At 36.5% G+C, this 15,491-nt stretch overlaps 3 protein-coding genes across 6 annotated transcripts; all 3 read right to left on the bottom strand.

Annotated features, from left to right (window-relative positions):
* Nucleotides 1–228: 228 nt before the first annotated feature.
* Nucleotides 229–4,264, bottom strand: LOC111801946 (protein ELC-like). 3 transcript variants are annotated; one of them, XM_023686192.2, is made up of 2 exons: nt 2,748–4,264; nt 229–421 (listed from the first exon to the last, which is right to left on the bottom strand). In XM_023686192.2, the coding sequence occupies exon 1, from the start codon at nt 4,025–4,027 to the stop codon at nt 2,819–2,821; it is 1,209 nt and encodes a 402-aa protein (XP_023541960.1). In that variant the 5' UTR covers nt 4,028–4,264; the 3' UTR covers nt 229–421; nt 2,748–2,818. The 3 variants fall into 3 exon arrangements, with proteins under 3 accessions (XP_023541960.1, XP_023541959.1, XP_023541958.1); XM_023686191.2 differs by lacking the exon at nt 229–421 and adding an exon at nt 1,235–1,601; XM_023686190.2 differs by lacking the exon at nt 229–421 and adding an exon at nt 1,235–1,535.
* A 1,180-nt stretch (nt 4,265–5,444) lies between these two features.
* Nucleotides 5,445–8,876, bottom strand: LOC111801890 (uncharacterized). Of its 2 annotated transcripts, none has more exons than XM_023686106.2 (2): nt 8,704–8,876; nt 5,445–7,511 (listed from the first exon to the last, which is right to left on the bottom strand). In XM_023686106.2, exon 2 carries the CDS (start codon nt 7,496–7,498, stop codon nt 5,564–5,566), a length of 1,935 nt encoding a protein of 644 aa, XP_023541874.1. In that variant the 5' UTR covers nt 7,499–7,511; nt 8,704–8,876; the 3' UTR covers nt 5,445–5,563. The 2 variants fall into 2 exon arrangements, with proteins under 2 accessions (XP_023541874.1, XP_023541876.1); XM_023686108.2 differs by lacking the exon at nt 8,704–8,876 and adding an exon at nt 7,598–8,697.
* Nucleotides 8,877–11,751: 2,875 nt separating this feature from the next.
* Nucleotides 11,752–12,558, bottom strand: LOC111802040 (zinc finger protein 1-like). The gene has a single exon (XM_023686296.2). The coding sequence runs from the start codon at nt 12,556–12,558 to the stop codon at nt 11,752–11,754; it is 807 nt and encodes a 268-aa protein (XP_023542064.2).
* Between the last annotated feature and the right edge of the window lie 2,933 nt (nt 12,559–15,491).

Genomic DNA, 15,491 nt, shown 5'->3' with positions numbered 1-15,491 from the left:
GGGCAATGCTCATAGAAAACTTTTTGTTTCAAAAGAGTACTGAAATTTGGTCTGTAGTAATAGAAGACATATTCGGTAAAAGACATGATTTCTGTAGCAACAAAAGACATAGGAAATTTCTGCAGCAACAGAAGACATCATTTCCACAGATGCCCAGAAGAAGCACATTGAAGATCAGAAGTTAGAAAAATTTGAAAACAAAGAATTATCTATTTCAAGCGTTAGATCAAATTTGAAAGCAAAGAATTATCTATTTCAAGCATTAGATCGTTCGATCTTAGAGACAATCCTCAACAAGGATACAACAAAGAACATATGGGTTCTATGAAGCAGAAATATCAAAGTTCGACACGGGTAAAGCGTGCACATTTGCAAGCTCTTTGGAAGGAGTTTAAAATGCTTCACATGAAGGCAGGAGAATCTGTAAATGAATATTTTGCTCGGACACTTAGCATAGCCAAAACTCTTCGCTCGAGACCATGACACGAAGAAAGCATACCAAAACCGAAGAAAACCAAGCATTTGACTTAATGAAGTTCTCAATCGTTTTTTTTTTTTTTTTTTTTTTTTTTGCCACAAAAACACCTAACACATCAGAAACTACATTTCCATGAATGGCAAGATCAACAACCATTTCAACCTGAAATATCTATACATAAAAGAAAAAAAAATGCAGTATGGAGAGAGGAAACATTACTTCTATGAGCTACTATGAGCCAGACGAAGAATCTAACTTTCATGACGATACACACTTCCCGGATCCTCCTAAAGAGGATAGGGGAAGGAAGAAGAGTCGAGTCAAGACGACAGCACGCATGGCTGGTCTATAAGGCAGACGATTCGACAAGAGCAAGAGGAATTTAACCACTGTGCCCTAGAGTCAACAAGTAAAAGTTCACCGACACATCCTTGAAGCAAATGAAGAGATATCGACTCATCGAGCGGGATAGTTTTTTATTCTTTTTCCTATTTTGTATTTCTCACATGAATTAGTCATGCGTTTCCTACTAAATGGAGGAGTAAGGAACAATGGCTTCGAGGAGCACAATTACAACAATCAAGATCACCAGAGCAACACGAATAGACAATCGTGTTGATTAAAAGATACAATTTTTCTTAATTCATCATGAAGGTAGGAGATTTGAATATCTTGGTTAAGACTACGTGTCGATTACCACTAAGAAGATACATTTTAGCATAGATCAAGAAAAGACATCAATCAATAACAACATCCTTCAAAAACATGCATCATTTTTATACCAAAAGTAATTTATTATTTGTGTCCTATATTATAATACGTCTATTAAGTATACATTACAGGTGCACAAGACATGACTGACAAATATTAGACATATATTGACTTTGTACACTAGTGTCTAACACATAACTATTGTACTAACATGTGTTCGATACGTGTTCAACAAGTGTGAAGTGTCCAAGTGTTCGATACGTGTCGGGTAGGGACAAGCTAGCCAAACTTAGTGTCGGTACTACTTCTTAGGGTGGATTTCTTTCCAATTCTTCCAATAAGATTACTACAGCTCAAAAAAATAAGTCTCCATCAGATTAAGAGAGTGAGAGAGAGACCAGCATGACAATAACTGTATGATGCACATTGAGCTTGTTAGTCCTTATCACCACAATCAACTACAGCGTCGAAGGAAACACCATGTCTTCATATCCACCAAACCAAAGAATAACAGAAAGCAAGTTCATATATATCAAGAGAAGACATCAATCAATAACTGTGATTGTTTTCAGGAGAAAAGATCAATAACTTCAGCAATCCATCGATTCAAAGGCATAGATACTCCCTCTCCCACAACACACTTGTCGAGACGAAAGAAACGTCCCGCCATAGAGAAGAGATATTGACGTCTGGGTACCCTCGATCACCCTTCCCTTTCACCTGAACTGATCGAGAGAGATTAACCCGCACCACATACATTTTCTAACCTTCGAACCGAAACCCCCTCTGATGGAATTCCAGAACCTAAACAACTCAGTTGAGAGCTCCGTGATTGGTTAAAGGGAAGGTCCACCAATGATTGGTAGGCCATTCCCACCCTATCCGTCTCTTTCCCTCCTTCCGGGCCCTCTCCAATTGATGTGGAGAATGCTTTGTTTCCCTCTCCAACCGATGTGGGATCTCACAATCCACCCTCTTCGGGGCTCAGCGTCCTCGCTGACACTCGTTCTTCTCTCCAATCGATGTGAGATCTCATATCTACTCCCCCTTCAGGGCCCAACATCCTCGCTGGCACACCACCCAGTGTTTGGCTCTGATATCATTTGTAACAGCCTACGCCCACCGCTAGTAGATATTGTCTTTTTTAGGCTTTCCCTTTTGGGCTTTCCCTTTTGGGCTTCCCCTCAAGATATTTAAAACCTGTATGCTAAGGAGAGACTTCCACACTCTTATAAAGAATGCTCCGTTCTCCTCCCCAACCGATGTGAGAGCCCAAAAAGAAAAATATGTGCTAGCCGTGGGCTCTAAATGAACAAACCAAGAGGCATCCTAAGGATTATATTTCTAATCTAGATTACGATTACGAAAGAAAAAGTATAATATCATTCACAAGTATACTATCATTCACATCAAACAGTAGGTACACAAATGATTTTGACACAAATATTATCCTTTTCTATACCCCTCTAACATTAAAATGCTAGAAAAATCATGATCAGAAAGGAAACAGATATGAAATGAAAAGTAAAAAAGAGGACAAGATTCACAAAATTCTAACCTTCCAGTGATACTCCCGAAGGTCATCCAAATAGCAGCAACAGAGCAAAAGGGAAGATTTTCCACAATCTTTCAGCCATTGTTATATTGAGAAATCCGGGAAGCCATGTTAGCAACTTGAGCTTGCAATTGAGACTCCCTGACTTTAGCAGCGGTGCCCCGGTGGAAGAACTGCTCCCGTGACAACAACCTCACATTCCTCAAGTACTGATCAAATTGAATTGCTCCATCTTGCACAGCCTTATCCAATGAATATATAGCATCTTCTATTGCCAAATCTGAAGCAGTACACTCAAGAATTTGCTTTGAAAGCACATCAACACATTCAAAAGCATCATCTACTTCGAAATCACTGCTAATCATCCCCTCATTCTCCCTCACCCAAGCTTCCAAAACATCAGAATTCATCAAAACCATCTGCAATTTCTGCTCCAAAGCTTCCTTTTCATCTTGCATCTCTTTCAAGCCTTTATTTAGCTCTTCCTCCCTCTGTTTCAACGCTCCCTGTGCACTGAAAAGTCCTTCCATCTCGGCCTCCATAGTCTTTCTTATGCCAACAATATCATTATGAACTGTTTCCACAAGCTTGTTAATCGCGTTTCGTTTGAAAACTTCATTGGGATCTTCAGTATGTGACGGTGGATAACCCCTCGGCGGAATTACAGGGCGTTGGAAAGCGGCAGCCCCCATATTAGAAGCAATCGAAGAATTAGCACTATTACGCCCAAAACTAGAGCTAGGACTCGGAGAAGGATTAGGGTTATGGCTAGGGCTAGGATTTGGTCTCCGTTGAGAATAAAGTGGAGGATCACGACCAAACATAACGCTCAAATTACGAACCAATTCAACCAAATTAGAGCTCGGATAAATCCAATCTTGCAAATAAGGAATCGATACCATACCGGAGGGATTCACATGAGGATGATGGCGTTTAATGATCATATCTCGAGTTGGATTCACGTAAACGCAAGGAGGATGTCGAGGATACGACTCCATGAGCCAAATAACGACCGGAATATTGTAGGTCACGCCTTGGAAGGACATGGGAACGGTGCCGTCGGATTGCAGAAGATTGACGGAGCGGCCATCGTTGTGCGTGAAAGTTGCAGTCCGAGGGACCAACGATGGGAACGCGGTGGTGAGTGAGACTAAGTGCTGGCGTATCAGCCACTTGGTATCTTCGGCATAGGGGCCACGCTGAGAGAGGACGGAGCTGAGGAATTGTAGGATTACCTGTGAATTCGGCGGCGAGGGATCGGAGTGAGCCGGCGACGGCATCATAGCATACCGATCAATGATTCGATTGATTGTAGGATCTGATTCCGTTCGATTGGGAGTGGATTTTTGTTCAGGGAGTTGAGATTTGGAATTGGGAATTGAAAATTTTACAGTGACGAATGAAATTGATACGCGATGGCAATGAGCGAGATGGAGATTGTGGAAGGCGCTTGCCTTGGTGGCCAAGAAAAATGGAGCAAGAAAAATCGGTTAAGTTATAAATGGAGTTTTCAACAAATTAGCAATGTTAGGTGTGAAATTAGAAGCTTAAATAGTTGAGAGAAGCTTAAAAGGGTATAAAATGGATTAAAACCGACATGGGGCCCGACCCACTCTTCTTGGGGGCCTGACCCACTCTTCTTGGGGGCCCAACGTTCTCGCTCGCACACTACCTAGTGTCTGGCTATGATACTATTTGTAACAGCCCAAACCCACCGCTAGTAGATATTGTCCGTTTTGGTACATACGATTTTAAAACGCGTCTACTAAAGAACGGTTTCCACACTCTTCAACCGATGTGGGATCTCACAGTTTATGTTCCCGACTCTCTATTTGATCAAGTTCACAAAATGATAGGCATATTGAATCTATAATGAAAGTCTTTCTCACTAACACAAATTAAAGAACAAGCTCTCTCGAGCATGAGTTCATGATTCACCCAAACTTAAGATCGAATTGCATGTGATCATCTTGTGAAGTATTAATTTTCTCGATTAATGGATTTATGAGAAAAAAATAATCAAGTATTTTATGTTCCAATCTTAATCACTTATTTTCTCATGAACAATTTGAATTAAATTAAAATTAAATTAGTAGGCAAATTTACCATAATAACCCTACCAAATAATAATTTAATTTAGTAATAAGTTAAAAAAAAATACCAAAAATCCCAACAAGAATCAAGACAAAGAAATTAAGTCAAAGTCAATACAAAATTATTAAAAAAATCTCACAATTCCATTGTCAACCAAGGCAATAAACTTGTATAGCCAAGAACACATTTATTAAAATATATATTTCAAAATTAAAAAAAAAAATGATTTATTTCATAAAATAGATAATAAAATGGATATTCAATAATTTCACACTTTCAATTATTTAAATTATAGTTAAATTTCATTTATGAAATATTTGGAATATTCAATTAAACTAATTAAAATTTGAGTAAAGCTGGAATGAAAATTCAAGATTTTTCTTCTAAAAAAATTAAGATATAAATGTAATAATTCTTGTTTAAACTAAGAGACAGAGAGAGACAGAGAGAGACAGAGAGATTTGGAGAGAGATATGGGGAGGGAGAGAGAGAGAGAGAGAGAGAGAGAGAGATGGAGAGAGAGAGAGAGAGAGAGAGAGAGAGAGAGATGGAGAGAGAGAGAGAGAGAGAGAGAGAGAGAGATGGAGAGAGAGAGAGAGAGAGAGATATGGAGATGCACCTTCTTCTTCATTTGATGAAACTACAAATAAGCAACAGGAAAAGGCCATCCTCATAGCAACAACAATCAGGCAATCAATATGTTTACATTCTTCCCCCAATTCCCCCTAAGGAAATGGAGACGTTACCAGTTGTCTAGGCGCGCTGAATAGGTCCTTTCCTGCAAATGGCGAGGTCCAATCCCGCAATCCGCCAGACGACGACGACGACATATCTTTTACCCCTCCCCCCCCACCCTGCATCCCCGAGTTGTTCCTTGAGGACGACGAAGAAAACCCCAGAGACAACGACATCTCGCTCTCTCGCCCGCTCGGGCTATGCAGAGTCCAGTCTATTCTGTTGTAGTCACAATATGGCATCAGCCCCCCAATGTTCCAGTCCATTTGTGATAATAGCCCGGATGCTTGTGCTGCTGTCCCGCCCTGGCTGAGGTTCGAGTTTGATCCATAAGACGACGGGACCGAAAATGAAGATACGGTTCCTCCCCCTGCTTTCCATAAACTTTGCAGTTCTGAAGGAAATGAGTGTGATGATGTTGAAGATGTGTTTTCTTTCCCCCATGATATGTCGAGCCCCGACGATAGCAATTCAACTGGACCCGACATGAACTGTGGTTGATGATGGACAGCCTGATGGTAGATCTGCTCTAACCTTCGGTTTTCGGCACCAACGCTCACTCTGCTCTGGTTCTGCAGCAATTTGTCACTTGAAATGATGTTTTTAATCGCTGAAGTATTGTTCGAATACCGTGACGTTATTCCGGGAAGTATGGGACTGGAGACCGAGTTCTGCAATCCGTTTATGGATTGTGGCTGCTGCATAAAAACTACTGGCTCTACTGGCTGCTCCGGTACGTCTTGCTGTAGACTGATTGCTTCGTTATTGGAAGCACCAATTTGAGCCTCTGCTTTCGAGTATGGATGATGAACTACAGGCAATGGCGGTGTCGAAGTGGACGAAGAAAGGCCTGATCCTACAGCAGGCCATCTCTTCTCCCCTCCCCTTAGCAGCCTCGGTTGATCGGTCGTCTTCAAAGACTGTTGTAGACTTCTACTGCCTGCTTCTAACCATGCTGGCACCGTCATTGCAGCGCTATTACAGCTAAGTTCTCGATCGTTCTTGCTCGACTGCTTTGCAAAGCCAGATGCAGGCCCTGGCATTTCTTGCGCCCTTGGCATACTCTTTGTTTCACCGACAACTTCATGATTCGACTGATTAAAATGTTCTTTCTGCTTTTGATCTCTTACAATACCTTCCGCCCTATCGAGATCGCCTCCACAAGCAACTACAGCTCGTTCAACCTCTTGCTTCGAGCATTTGTACCGTGCTTCAAGAGCTGAGATATGTGCTAGCTCACTGCTAATATCAATCTTCAAGTTACCTCCACTTGCACAATTCGCAGTGTCCTTGTTCCGGGCTTCTTCCTGGTTTCCTTCAAAGAGCCAGGAGACGGATTCCTCGAGCTTACCCTCGTTTAACATTAGTGCCATGGTAGCGCTTTCGGGAGAGAACCCCATAACGACCAATTGATGAGAAAGAGCTTCAAGCTTTCTAGACATTAGGTAGCCTTTACATCGTTCATGCAACTCCTGAGCCCGTTTCTCTTTCTTTCTCTGGTGTTTCTTCTCGTTCTTTAGACGAATCTTCTCCCGCTTTTCATGGTCACATCCAGATGCCCTCTCCAGCTGGTTCGAAGAATCAGCTATCTTATCTTTTTGATCCTCCGACTCACCCGAGCAGCTACCATTGTTGGACGACAAATCAAAATCAGATACCGTACCATGTGGACTGCTCGAGTGGTCGTCTGTATCTTCCATATGCTGGAAATGACCATTGTCAGATTGCAGAGAAGAAGCGGCTAGTGTTGACGATATTTCAACGGTATGAACCAATTCTTCAACTGGATTGTGAGAAGTAGTGGCTGCTGGTCTCCTATTCGAACTTTTAGAAGCATTGTTTCTCGACGCCTTCAGCTGTTTCTTGGCAGCAGCCCTAGCAGAAGGCTTATCCTTTGAGGACGACTTCGACTTCGACACCGGCATCTTCCAAGATTAACTATTGACATAGAAAATGGAAATCAATCATTCAGCCAACAATAATGTGGAAAAAGGAAACGACATAAATCACACGATACATCGAACCATTATCAATAGGTACATTAGAGCATAAAAAATGCCAGTAAAGCCAGTAACGCGATCGCTTGGGCATTCGAAATATAATTAGCTCGACATAAACTACAAAATAGAAAATTTCACTGAGAACCATCATCATCATCATTTACTTCAGATATAGTACTCCGTGTTCATATAACCGAAGAATCACGCCTAAGATTCACAGTCAGGCAATGGCATCACAGGAAAAGTAATGATAATAGATTATGGCATCTCTCTTATAATCTAAAAGAATCTCCCTCTTTTTTCACCATGGAAGATCTCACATTGAAGAACAATGGAGGGAGAAAAATATCATTTCAATATGGAGAGATACCACTAAGAACTCTGCACTCATGGAACATTAAAACGTATGAGTTACAAAATGTACATTGATTTATCATCCTTTCCCAACATCCAAGAAATTCAAATATTCCTTAGACATTCAAACTGCACAAAAGTTTTGAGGGTTTTATGAGAACCAAAATATGTTCAAATTAGAATGTTCTTGTACAGGAACAAACAGAAAAAATCAAAAGGAATGCAGTGTTCATGAATTTTCCACCAAAAATCAACTTCAAATTCAAGAATGAAGAAACCATAAACAAGGAGGAAGATGCCAAAATCAATAAGGAACAAGCAATCAGGGAAAAGAGAAGCAAGAATTTGTGCATAAACATCGAAGCGGAGAAACTAAGGACATTAAACGAACAGGTCGCATTTCAAATCAAACCAAAATTTCTTTAAAAAATTGCAAATGAAATTTAATGAAACAATCAAAGTCATTTCCCTCCAAAACATAACGCGTAAACGGAACCGCAACAGATCCACAAATCCACGTCCACCATCGCCGGCATTTAGACAAACAATTATCCAAAACCCCGAGCAGTCAACCCTAAGAAAGCAAACAAGAACACAAAAACCACATCCCGCACCAAGAGATCTCCAGTTTCCACTCCAAATCCACAAAACCCCCCCGAAAATCAACAAACACCTAAATTCATCAACATTCAAACAAGATCGCAAACAAACACCACCAGAATCACATAAAAACACAAGATTCAATCAGAGAACAAACAACAGATCTAAAAACTGACCAGTGAACAGAATTCGAGGAAGACGAAACAGGAGAAGGAGGAGGAGGAGGAGAGATCGAAAATGGTGATGACGACAACCGCAATCAGGTCGCCTTCGTTGTTTTTCTCTCTTTTTTAAGCCTCTCGGCTCTTTCTTTGTCCTTTTCTGTTTTGTTTCCTTTCGTTTACAGTTCGTTCTCTCTCTCTCTCTCTCTCTCTCTCTCTCTCTCTTCTTTTTTTTTTTTCTTTTTTTTTTTCTCTCTCTCTTTCTTTCTCTCTCTTTAAATAAAATAAATAAATAACAAATTATTTGCGTCAGTTTCGTACACGTGTCAGACAGAACGGTGGCGTCTGGATTTATATGTTTTTTTTTTTTTTTTATAATTATTTTCTTTTTTCTTTTTCCAAAATTTTAAAATAAATTTTAATGGATTATTTTACTCTTTTTGGAGAGATTCATTTCTTTTTCTATCTGTTTTAATTTATTTTTTTTAAATATTATATAAAAATCATTTTCTGACAATTTATTGTCAAAAATGTACTTTCTTGGACAAAAATAAAGAAAATATCTGTATTTTTTAATAATAAAATAATATATTTAAAATATTAATAGTAAGAAATGAAAAATCAAAATTCAAAATTCATATAAATTTATTTTTTAAATATATTTCATGAAATTAAAATAATTTTAAAAGTTCGAGATTTTGGATTGGATTGTCGAGTTATTTTTTTAATTATTTAAAAAAAAAAAACTCATTTATTTATAATATATATTATATTAATAACTCAAATATCAAACATTCACAAGTCAGTGTATCGTTAACCAATAATTAGGGTGAAGTTAGGTTGAGTTATAACCCTATTTTTGGATTGATTGAGTTGACCCGACTAGAAAAATTTTAACTCACGAATCAACTTGGGTTGGGTAATCCGGACTGATGGAGTTCTCGGGTTATGTGAACGCCTCTAATAGCTATATTACAAACTTATGTTTGTATTAACTATATCATTGAGTCGGGAAAACATGAACATATCATTTTTTTAGAGCAGAGCAAATAGTTGCTCTAATCGCTGCTCTGTACTTCCCTTTTGTAGTTGACAATGATACTGTTGGTTGTGTTTTGCTATACTAGTAAATTGTTCCTGAACCGAGCTTGAACACAAACCTGAATGGTTGATCTTTTGGTATCATTGCCTTCTGCGCAGTCAGAATCAGTATATCCAACTAGTTTGTAGTCTTTGTTCTTTTGTACCAAAGGTTGTAGTCGACTGTAACTTTGACATATCTCAGGATCGGTTGACCTGCATCCAAATGAGGCTTCTGTAGACTTTGCATGGACCGACTAATGACTCCCGCTGCATTCTTAAATCCCTTTGGTTGGTTCATATAAATCTCACGATCCAACTCTCAGTGCAAGAAAGCATTCTTCACATCTATCTGACATAGTTTCTGATTTTTACTTGCTGAAAACGCTAGCAGGGCCCGTACGTGATCTTGGTCAGTGGACTAAACGCTTCCTCATAGTCTAGTTCATATTATTTAGAGAACACTCGAGCTACAAGTTAAGCCTTGTATCTCTCGATTGATCAATTCGGGGGATACTTTATTTTGTAAACTCACTTGCAAGAGACGGGTTTGACATCTCCTAGTATTGACACTAGTTTTTAGGTTTGGTTTTGCTCGAACGACATAATTTTTTTCATGATCTTACCATCGTCATGACTGCTAGCTCGTCTTCTTCTAAAGCATATAGTGCTTTTACGTCCCCTCTATCCTCCATCTTCTTTTCCGAGGTTGGCACATTGCTATCGACGAACTTTTTCTTGGACCAATAATCCTTGGACATGTGGCCATTCTTCCTACAATTGTAGCAAATACAGCATGATGCCTCCCATTTGCTTATTCACGACTTCTTGGCTAACTAGCAAAATTTCCAACTTTATTGAGCGAGTCATTCTTGTACAGCAATAACGAACATTCTATATTTTGGTCACAGTCCGTGGATGATGATCCTCTTCATTCGAGTTTCTCCATTGACAGACTCCAAATCTAATTCAGTAATCTTCAGACAGATCGACTTGACTATGTGAAAGTACTGAGCAATCGTCATGTCCCGTTGTGAGATTGATAACAGCTCGTTCTCCAAAAGTTGTAATCTCGTTTCATCCTTCTTTGAGAAAAGCATCACGAACATGTCTCAGGCTTCTTTCGGTGTCTTATTATCCTAAACGTGCTCTAACATCTATGGTTTTCAACGAAAATATTGTCTTGCCTGCTTTGATTCTCCAATTGACGACTTAGAGACCGCCCTTCGTGTTGACAGTACCTCACTAATATTTCACAGAGTCACAGACGAGTCACAACTCGAAGAAAGTCACTCGTTACTAATCTCAAGAAATCATTTATGACGTAGAAGATCAGTTAGAACTACAACCACAGAGCATACTAAAAGTTTCAACAAATCTGACAACTTATACCAACTTTGCTCGGATACATTGTAATCGACTAGATTTTATTTTCTATATTTATTCCTAAAATAACCCGATATCTTTATTCCTAAAATATCTAAATCTTTTTTCATAAAATATATTTATTGGACATGGCCATATTGGGCTAGTAATAATCTTTTCAACATCTCGGGTACCAAAATTCAGACGTCGTAGCACACCTGACCATTACATGATAGCAACCGTAAGAGCCGGTACGAGGAAGAGAGCTTACCGTTTCAAAGTTAAAGGAACGGTATTTACATGACCCCTTTAGGGTTTTTGTCTATTTCATTCGAATTATTTTACCGTATAATATTCTTGCATTGTAAGTAATAATACGTCTAAATACGAAACATTTCCAAAAATATGAATTTGGCATGCAAAAATTAAACGTAACTGTTTGATGCTCGAACAAGACGATTGATGATTCGACGAGCAGCATTTACAAAAGGAAAAGACAAATCATGTATTTAAAAAGGGAAATTACAACAAATTAAAACTTTCTCGATATAACAAAGAAAACAACACAATATTTTGTGTTGATTCATAGAAATAAATGATATGAAGATCAAACCGAAACTAAAGCTTGAGTGATAAATCAAGTTCATGACCATCGTCGACATGGTGTTCGATCTTCAACACGGGTTCCGAAAGATTCAAATTTGGTATCAAAATCGCTCTATCTTCATCAAATCTCCTCGTTGATTCAACATTATTATTCATCATCGTCGTTAATCGAAACCCACCATTTTGAGCTTGAAATGCAGATATTCTTAGATTATTCACTGTTGGTCGAGAAGCTAAACTACCATGAAACTGTAACCCTGGTGATTTGAGCCACCGATACGATGACTTATGAATCATCGAATCCATTCGTACTCCAAGCGACGAACCGTAGAACGAATGAGATGAGAGGGCGGTATACGGGTAATATGACGCTAAATACGGCGGCCGGCCGCCACCGAGTTCCATTCCTTGGCAGCGCTTGGCCATGGCTCTTTCTTGCTTGTGGGCATTTTGGTGGCCTCCTAGGGCTTGGGAAGTGGAAAATTCCCTCTTGCAAAAGTTGCATGAAAAAACCCTTGATTTTGAATTTGAAGATAACTCATTTGCATGACCATGAGAAGAGGAGGAATCCACCGTCACCGGCGGCGGCGGCGGCGGCGCCGACACTATCCTCTTCAAAATCTCCGCCGATCCCTCGCCGGACTCTTCATTAGAAAGCTTAAGATCCAACAACAGCCGTGAGTTCGGCTCCTGTGACGACTGCCGATCGCCGCCGTCAACTTCATCCACCACCATCTTTTCCAACTTCACCGCCACCGGTCTGCCGCCGTCGTCGCCGCCGTACGCGGCGGAGATACTGGAAGCTTCAATTTCCGCCATTGCCAACCAAAAAAAAAAAAAAAAATTATTCTTTTTCAATATCTCAAATTTGTGACAGAAATTTAAAGAGAGGAATTGGGTTTATATTTCTGGTTGAAATTAATGCAATTAATTTTCAATTATGGAAAGAAATCTCAAAATTAGAGTAATTACCATGAAAATTATAAAATAAAATACATATTTTTTTAATTTTTTTAATTTTTTTTAATTTTTTTAATTTTTTTAATTTTTTTTGGAGCTGAGATGAATTATTATTTAAAAGTTTAAACTATAATTATTATATTTTTAAAAAAATAAAATAATAAATAATTAAAAATTATGAACTAAAAAGAATCTGCCACTAAAGGAAGAGATTCATGAGTTTAATCTGAAAAAGGCAAGAGATAAAACACCATCCCATCTCATTTATTAAACTTTCCAAAAATAATTATCCAAATAATTTTAATAATTTTTTTTTTCATTTAATTTCTCTTTTTTTTTTTTTTTTTTAATTTTAAAAATTGAGTTTATGTTCTTTTGTTAATTATTATTACTACATGTTAGGGACATTGCAATTTCCTTAAAGAAGACAACGACAACCTATGACTTTTACGGTCGTTCATAAATGTGTTCAAAAAACACGATCAACTTGATACAATTCGTACCGTTTGGATTGGGTTATAAATTTATTTGAGTTGGGTTGTGTTCGAAAATTTTATACATTGAGTTGTCTAAACCAACCCGACTTTGTTATTAATTTTAAAATATATATTTTTATTTAATATATATATAATTTTTACTTAATTTTACAATAGAGTCGTAAATTTTAATTAACGGTCTGAAAAATGAATAAATAAATATTATACCAATTAATATTTTATTTTTATTAAAAGAAAAAATTTGAATAAATTGAAGTTTTCGACCTGACAACTGAATTGAGTCTAAAAAAAGCCTCTCGACCCAACTTACGAACACCGTTCGTTATTCATAATTTTTTAAAAATTTAATTACGTTGTAATCACGAAATATTGAGAAGTGGGTCATGCTCGATCTTAAAGATTGAATAAGATATTAATTTATTTTAATGGGTTAATTTATTATTATTATTTTGACGTATTAGATAATTTTTTTACCATATAAAAAATTTAAATTTCTGACCTATTTACCGAAAATATATATTTTATGTCAATTAAATTTATTTTGAGTTTTAAAAAATATAATTAGAGAAATTAAATAATTAAAATTAAATTTTGAATTTTTTTTTTAAAATAAATAATATATTTCATAATTATCTTCATCACATCTAGCTGGCTTTCCATTAAATTTTTGTGGCCTTTGATTTTGTAACTGATTTGATTTAATCAAAGTTTATAAGCAGTTACTAAAATTCAAATTTTTTTTTTTATTTTTTATTTCTAAAAATAAAATCTTATCTTAATTAATTAATTCATTAATTATTAACACAGATTTACCCATCAACTTACCCAGTTGTAATGATCTTCAACTTTTCTCTTTTTTAATTAATTTCTATTTTTGAATATTAATATAATGTTTTTTTTTTATTACCTGTAAAATAAAAAAAATAAAATTAAAAAAAAAAAAAAAAAAAAAAAAAAAACAATCCCTTTTATTAATGGGAACAAAATAATCTTAGTATTTTTCGAATGTTTGGTAATGTGTGTTTTAAGGTTAAAATTGTATGAAAAATTATAGAATAAATAAGCGTTACCGAAACCCTAATATGTATTAATCGGTTCGAGCAAATTAACTGGTTAAAGTAATGATTTAGTAAACTCTAATGTTTATTAGTTGGCTCGATAAATTTAACGGGCTAAAGCAATGATTCAGTAAACCGTAATATTTACTGAAACTCTAATGTTTATTAGTCAACTCAAGAAATTTAACGGGTTACCGTAATGATTAAGCAAACTCTAATATTTACTGAAACCCTAATGTTTATTAGTCAATCCGAGCAATTTAACTCGTTAAAGCAATGTTTCAGTAAACCCTTATACTTATTAATCAACTCGAGCAATTTAACTAGTTAAGGTTAAAGCAATGATTCAGTAAACTCTAATATTTACCGAACCCTAATATTTATTAGTCAACTTAACTGGTTAAGGTTAAAACAATGATTCAGTAAACCCTAATATTACTGGAATCTAATATTTTTTAGGCAACTCGAGCAATTTAATTGGATGAAATAATGATTTAGTAAACCCTAATATTTACCGAAACCCTAATATTTATTAGTCGAGTCAAGCAATTTAACTAGTTAAAACAATGATTCAGCAAAATATAATATTTACCGAAACCCTAATGTTTATTAGTCTCGAGTAATTTAATTAAACAATGATTCAGTAAACCCTAATATTTACCGAAACCCTAATATTTATCAGTCAAATCAAGCAATAATTTAACTAGTTAGAACAATGATTCAGTAAACCCTAATATTTACTGAAACTCTAATATTGACCGAAACCCTAATATTTTATTGAAACTCTAATATTTATCGAAACCCTAATATTTATTAGTCGACTCAAGCAATTTAACTAGTTAAAACAATGATTCAGTAAAGCATAATATTTACCAAAACCCTAATATTTATTAGTCGACTCGAGCGATTTAACTGGTTAAACCAATGATGCAGTAAACTCTAATATTTACCGAAACCCTAACATTTATTATAATATGATTTATAATTAGTCTTCACAAAATGGTTAAATCTAATTTGATATCTAATAATTAGGTAATGTGATTATTTGTTGTTATTAATAAAAACCCTAATTAATTAAGGGTTAATTATAAGAATTATAACCCTAATTAGGGTTTTCCTTTGTGGCTACTTTATTCTTCTCCTTTCTACCACTCTACATTAGGAATATGTTTAAATTAAAGAAAGTTTGATTTTGTCATATTTAATTCTTTTCTTTATTTGTTTTATTTAAGTTAGA

The sequence above is a fragment of the Cucurbita pepo genome, chromosome 9, assembly GCF_057944985.1.
Source record: "Cucurbita pepo subsp. pepo isolate OVF chromosome 9, ASM5794498v1, whole genome shotgun sequence".
Lineage (NCBI taxonomy): Eukaryota > Viridiplantae > Streptophyta > Magnoliopsida > Cucurbitales > Cucurbitaceae > Cucurbita > Cucurbita pepo.
Note: the sequence above shows the minus strand (reverse complement) of the source record. Positions and strands in the feature narration are given on the sequence as shown.

Excerpts from the sequence above, each read along its gene's own strand:
- LOC111801946 (XM_023686192.2), bottom strand. The coding sequence starts at position 4,027 with ATGATGCCGTCGCCGGCTCACTCCGATCCCTCGCCGCCGAATTCACAG.
- LOC111801890 (XM_023686106.2), bottom strand. The coding sequence starts at position 7,498 with ATGCCGGTGTCGAAGTCGAAGTCGTCCTCAAAGGATAAGCCTTCTGCT.
- LOC111802040 (XM_023686296.2), bottom strand. The coding sequence starts at position 12,558 with ATGGCGGAAATTGAAGCTTCCAGTATCTCCGCCGCGTACGGCGGCGAC.